The 4,637-nt window shown below is 39.2% G+C and overlaps 1 protein-coding gene across 2 annotated transcripts in view; it reads left to right on the top strand.

Annotated features, from left to right (window-relative positions):
- Window positions 1-888: 888 nt before the first annotated feature.
- Window positions 889-4,637, top strand: part of LOC118322248 — a 72,951-nt gene continuing 69,202 nt past the window's right edge. The window contains exon 1 of one of the 2 annotated variants that reach the window (XM_035653882.1): window positions 889-1,069. Coding sequence is in view for 1 of the 2 variants with exons in the window: in XM_035653881.1 (XP_035509774.1) it covers window positions 1,114-1,171 (58 nt within the window). In the remaining variant the exon portion in view is untranslated. Of the gene's footprint in view, window positions 1,172-4,637 lie in introns of both variants that reach the window. The other variant, XM_035653881.1, reaches the window with a different exon arrangement.

Raw genomic sequence — 4,637 nt, 5'->3', positions numbered from 1 at the left:
GCCATGAGAATATGCTTTGAGAATGATAAGTAAACCAACAGGTTTGATAAACATAACACTATTTCAGGAACACAAACTCCCCCAAACAGGGGCAGGACAGGGCTGCTAACGTTGCTCTAAACTTACTTAGTCTTAATTTAGGGGTTTTGTAGCATATTGTGACCCCACAAAATAATGTAGTTTGATAATGATATTACTACCTACTGTAGTAAGCTTTCTTTACTTGCTAACGGACTTGTTAGATTGATTTTACCTTTTCATTTATTGTTTTACTATAAATGCTATAGAATCTATTATTATTATTATTTTCTTTCTGCAGTTCATACAATTTTTGGTCAATTCAGATACTAAATCTACTACAAGATAATTTCAAGCTTAAGGAAATATTTAAATTTAATGGAAATAATAACTTAATTTGCTTTAAACATACTCAGTCATCGACTGAAAAAAAAAGTTTACATTTCACTGAGATGTAGGCTGGTAAGGGAACAAATGATTTCGATATTTGTTCCAACTCAGTGTGAAGATAGATTGGGAAACTCCAAAATCTGTTAGTCATTTCCCAGCAGTGAGCGTACATAATGGTTTGTTGCAACACAGAGTTGTTTTTAAGACAGAAATCTCCTCCAATACATGCTCCTCCTTCATTATGAAATCATACCAACCGTATACTCTTTTCCCCATAAACAAAGCAATGCATGTGGCTGGAATGAAAGAGAATCTACCTTGTGGTGCATCTCACTCATCTATTTCTCACTCACTCTGCTTCTATGCAGTCTTTAGAGTTCACTGGAAAGTTGTACTTTTTTTCCCCATTTGGCTTCCTGTTGTGACGTGCCCCAGTGTGCAGCTGCGATTGGCTGCTCAATCTAACAACTTCCTCAAAAACAAAAACACAGAGCGATCAGCTGACTGCGTGTGCAGTAATAAAAAGTGTAGATATACGGTAGTAAACCTATGTTCTGACACGCTTATTTGTCTCTAACTGTACATATAACCTCGGCGAGAGAAAACAAAGGAATGTGAACAGGAAGTGGAGGAAACAGCTGGTATCTGGAAATACTCAGAAGTGAGTGGAAGAAGTCGTCTCGCAGTCACAACAAAGAGTGAAATATGGGCAGTGTGTACCAACCTTTATCTTCAGCAGAGTCATGCAGAAGTTTATCCATAGGTATGTATGTTGTCCTGAAGTGTCCTTTCCATTTCAAGGTAATTTACACTTAAGAATAGATTGTATTTCTACATTAATGGCAGGAATCGAATTACTATGTGTACTTTCTCTTTCACCCAAACTGAAACCAGGGCCTGTATCTATAAAGCATCTCAGAATCCGCCCTTCTAACTATGTTGAAATTTGAAGTAGGAACTTAGAAAACATAATAATCAAATAATATTGGTGAATTTGTTATTTAGGTTATATATACATAAATTATGCCGAAATTAATAAGTAGCTGGCTTTAATAGAATAATTAATCATACTTACCATTAACATAGTAGGCTGTACATAAGCTAACAGTGGTAAGCCAGTTGTGTGGCCTAAAACAAAAAGTGCAAACAATTAAAAAATAGCAGTTAACTTGGCTCAGCCCTCATATTGTTTTACAATGCCTATAATAGTGCCTGTAAATGAGGAGTATGGCACGCGCAGCAATAATGTTGCAGCTCTGATACCTACAGAGTAACTCAGCTTGGACAGAAAGCCTAGGTTACAAATTGGAGGCATGGAGTTCAAAAAATGTGGGCATTTACCAGGTAGAGAGGGTCTTATGAAAGATGGTATTGAGTTGCATTGTGGGGAATTAACCTCTGCTTTTTTGATTTTGATCATTCTTTTTTATTTACTATTATTTATTATTTACTTATGTGTCTACTCATTACAGTTGGATGAAATATCAGGTATTTCTATAAGCAACAATATAAGAATATGAACACACCTCTAAAACATTACAAAATACAATGTAATTTAAATAAATAGATGATAAACAGATCATTTGCATGAATGAAGCTTGTGGAAATGAATAAATCCACACATTATCTGCCGCCCCATGTAAGCTATCAAAGTTCAATCCACTACTACTAAAATTATGATCGTTGCAGGCCTAAATGATAATTTTTTGCCAAGCTGCACTTTCTCTGTTGTTTTAAGGTTGTGAGCACATCAGTTTTTGCAGAGCTCATGTGCTTGTTTTGCATCCTGGAAAGTCAGTCACAATTATTAGGATTTTATTTATTTTTTACCATACAGTATCTATCAAACCAGGCCAATTTCCTTCTCTGAGATGCTTGATAAAAACAGACGCAGGTCCAGTATGAAATTTTCCTTCATACATAGATTCTAAATGTACTGTAGGTGTGTCATTTAAAGTAACCTGCTGTAAATGTGTAAATCCCTGCTTCCATGTAGAGGTGCTCTAGGCCTGCGCTTGGAAGTCACGACGGCCGCGGTGTTAACTTACCAGTCCCCCAACCCCCACCCAACCCCACCCCCCATTGTAGCCAGATGGCTGTCACACAGACGGTTCCTCGCCCAGACCATGCTGATTTCCCATCATTCTTTTGTTAATGAGGTCGTTTGCAATGCAGCGGACAATTAAATTATCTCAATCTGGCGTTTTCCTCATTTGTTTACTGTATAGTGTACTGTACAGTGTTTTAGACTCAGCAAGTAACACTGCTCAGTTTGAATGCCTTCTGCTTTCTTATGATTCATGTCTGTGATACTGTGCAGCAGGGAATTAAAACATCACTGACTGCCCACCACTAAAGCCATCTTCAGACAGTCAAGTAGTGTAAACAGAGCTCTCGACAGAGTTCGTGTTGGTACATTCTCCTCTGTGATAGTGGGAGATCGGCGTCTCCAACTGACGAGCTTTGTTTTAGTACATCATCACCCTGTATGGAAACTACACAGCCCGGAGCTGCTGCTACTGCCGCTGCACAGACGAAGTTTTGTTTTGCTTTTAAAACGTGTAGAGAGGGTGACTTCAGCCAGTTAGTCGAGCGCTCACCTTCATGTGAAACGCTGCCGAACACTGACACCGCTGACAGTTAATTATGGGAGTCACAGATCACCCAGACGTGTCAGCTCGGCTACGATTGACGCGTCGCATGTTTACATCTCTGTTGTAATGTTGTTTTCTAGTTATTTTCTCAGCAGCAGTGCATCCGTTATTTAGCTGCACAAGTGCCTCGGGGCTTGCCATAATGATCGTAAAAGCAGTACAGATTCGGGGGAATGAAATGTTAAAAAGGACTTGTGGGTATAATTGGTGAACCTGCCATCACAGTAACTTTGGAAATATTTTCGGTCAGGCTGTTGAAACACGTAGACTGCCTGTTAGCTAGACTGTCATACTCTATATGTATGGCTCTGCATGGCTCCATTATTTTCTGCAAACTCTCCTACACATACAAAGTTATTCTGACAATGAGTGAAAACCAACTAAACCTGATAGCTTGTTAGACAGGCAGACGGAAAAGAAGCAAACATATAAATTTTGACACACAGTAGTATTTGGAAAGTGCCTCACTGGAAGGATTTCCATTTTTAGGCCAGGAGGTTGGTGTCAGTAACGGAGGTAAAGGAAGTGGCATCCAGACACACCACACATTTATCTAAAAAAATGCCTGATTTTTGACTTGACCAAAATTGGTGCTGAGAAAAAAAAAAGTTTATCTGGTTTTTCTTTTTCACAGCTTGTCTCAGAGATATTAATAAAAGGTGAGATATATGCCTGGTCAGTAATAAAATCTGCTTACACAGAATCTGATGGGCTACATTAAAAACTCACCCTTTGATTAAAAGATTTTTCATCTGAAGATAGATTTTCACCTGAAGCAATCCGGTTCAATGAGAGGCCCAAAAGAGACAGGAGCTTCTGAGGCAGCAGTTTATCCCCCAGTCAGGCGAGCGCACAGATGACAGCTAGTGCTCACTGCTGTCTCCCAATGTTTTTAATGGGATGAAACCAACAAATCTGGCTTCTAGCTACTGTCCAATATTTAGCTTCAAAAATAATCACTGACGGAGATATTGGTGAACTTTGCTGGTTAAATTAGAGATGCTGGTTGCAGCACAAAGGAGCATAAAACTGAATAGATCTAGTGGCTAACCCCTGCCCTGGGCTAGGACCACATGTCTGGCAGCTAGCGCTTGATATCCCACTGCTCACCTTTCATGTCCACTCCTAATTGAACTGGGTCGGATCATTTTACTGCAAGATATTAGGCGTCATTTCAGCTGTGACTTCAAAGCAGCTGTTGTAAGTTGTGGAGGCAGCAAACAATGTGTCGGTGTTAACAATTAACTACTCCAGATTCTTCTTTTCACTCTATTGCCAAACACAATCTTACATCAGGCCATGTAAACCATGTTTGGATTAGTCTCTCAGATGTTACCACACTGAAACCATGACCTGTATTCATCAAGCATCTTCAAATTCTGTTCCTGTAGCGACACTCTAAAGCATACACGACTTTATCATGGAGACCATAAACTGTTTACTATGGTAACAAATCAAGTGAAAAGTAGGTTATTTTTCCATTAGACTCGAAGTATTATTTTGCACTTTTATTGTCTTTTTATTGATAGTGACAGCTGAAGATAGACAGGCAAGGGGGGCAGAGAGTGGGGATGA

This window comes from Morone saxatilis, unplaced genomic scaffold, assembly GCF_004916995.1.
Source record: "Morone saxatilis isolate NCDOM2014 unplaced genomic scaffold, NCSU_SB_2.0 Contig12, whole genome shotgun sequence".
Lineage (NCBI taxonomy): Eukaryota > Metazoa > Chordata > Actinopteri > Moronidae > Morone > Morone saxatilis.
This window is presented reverse-complemented; position numbering and strand designations above follow the sequence as displayed.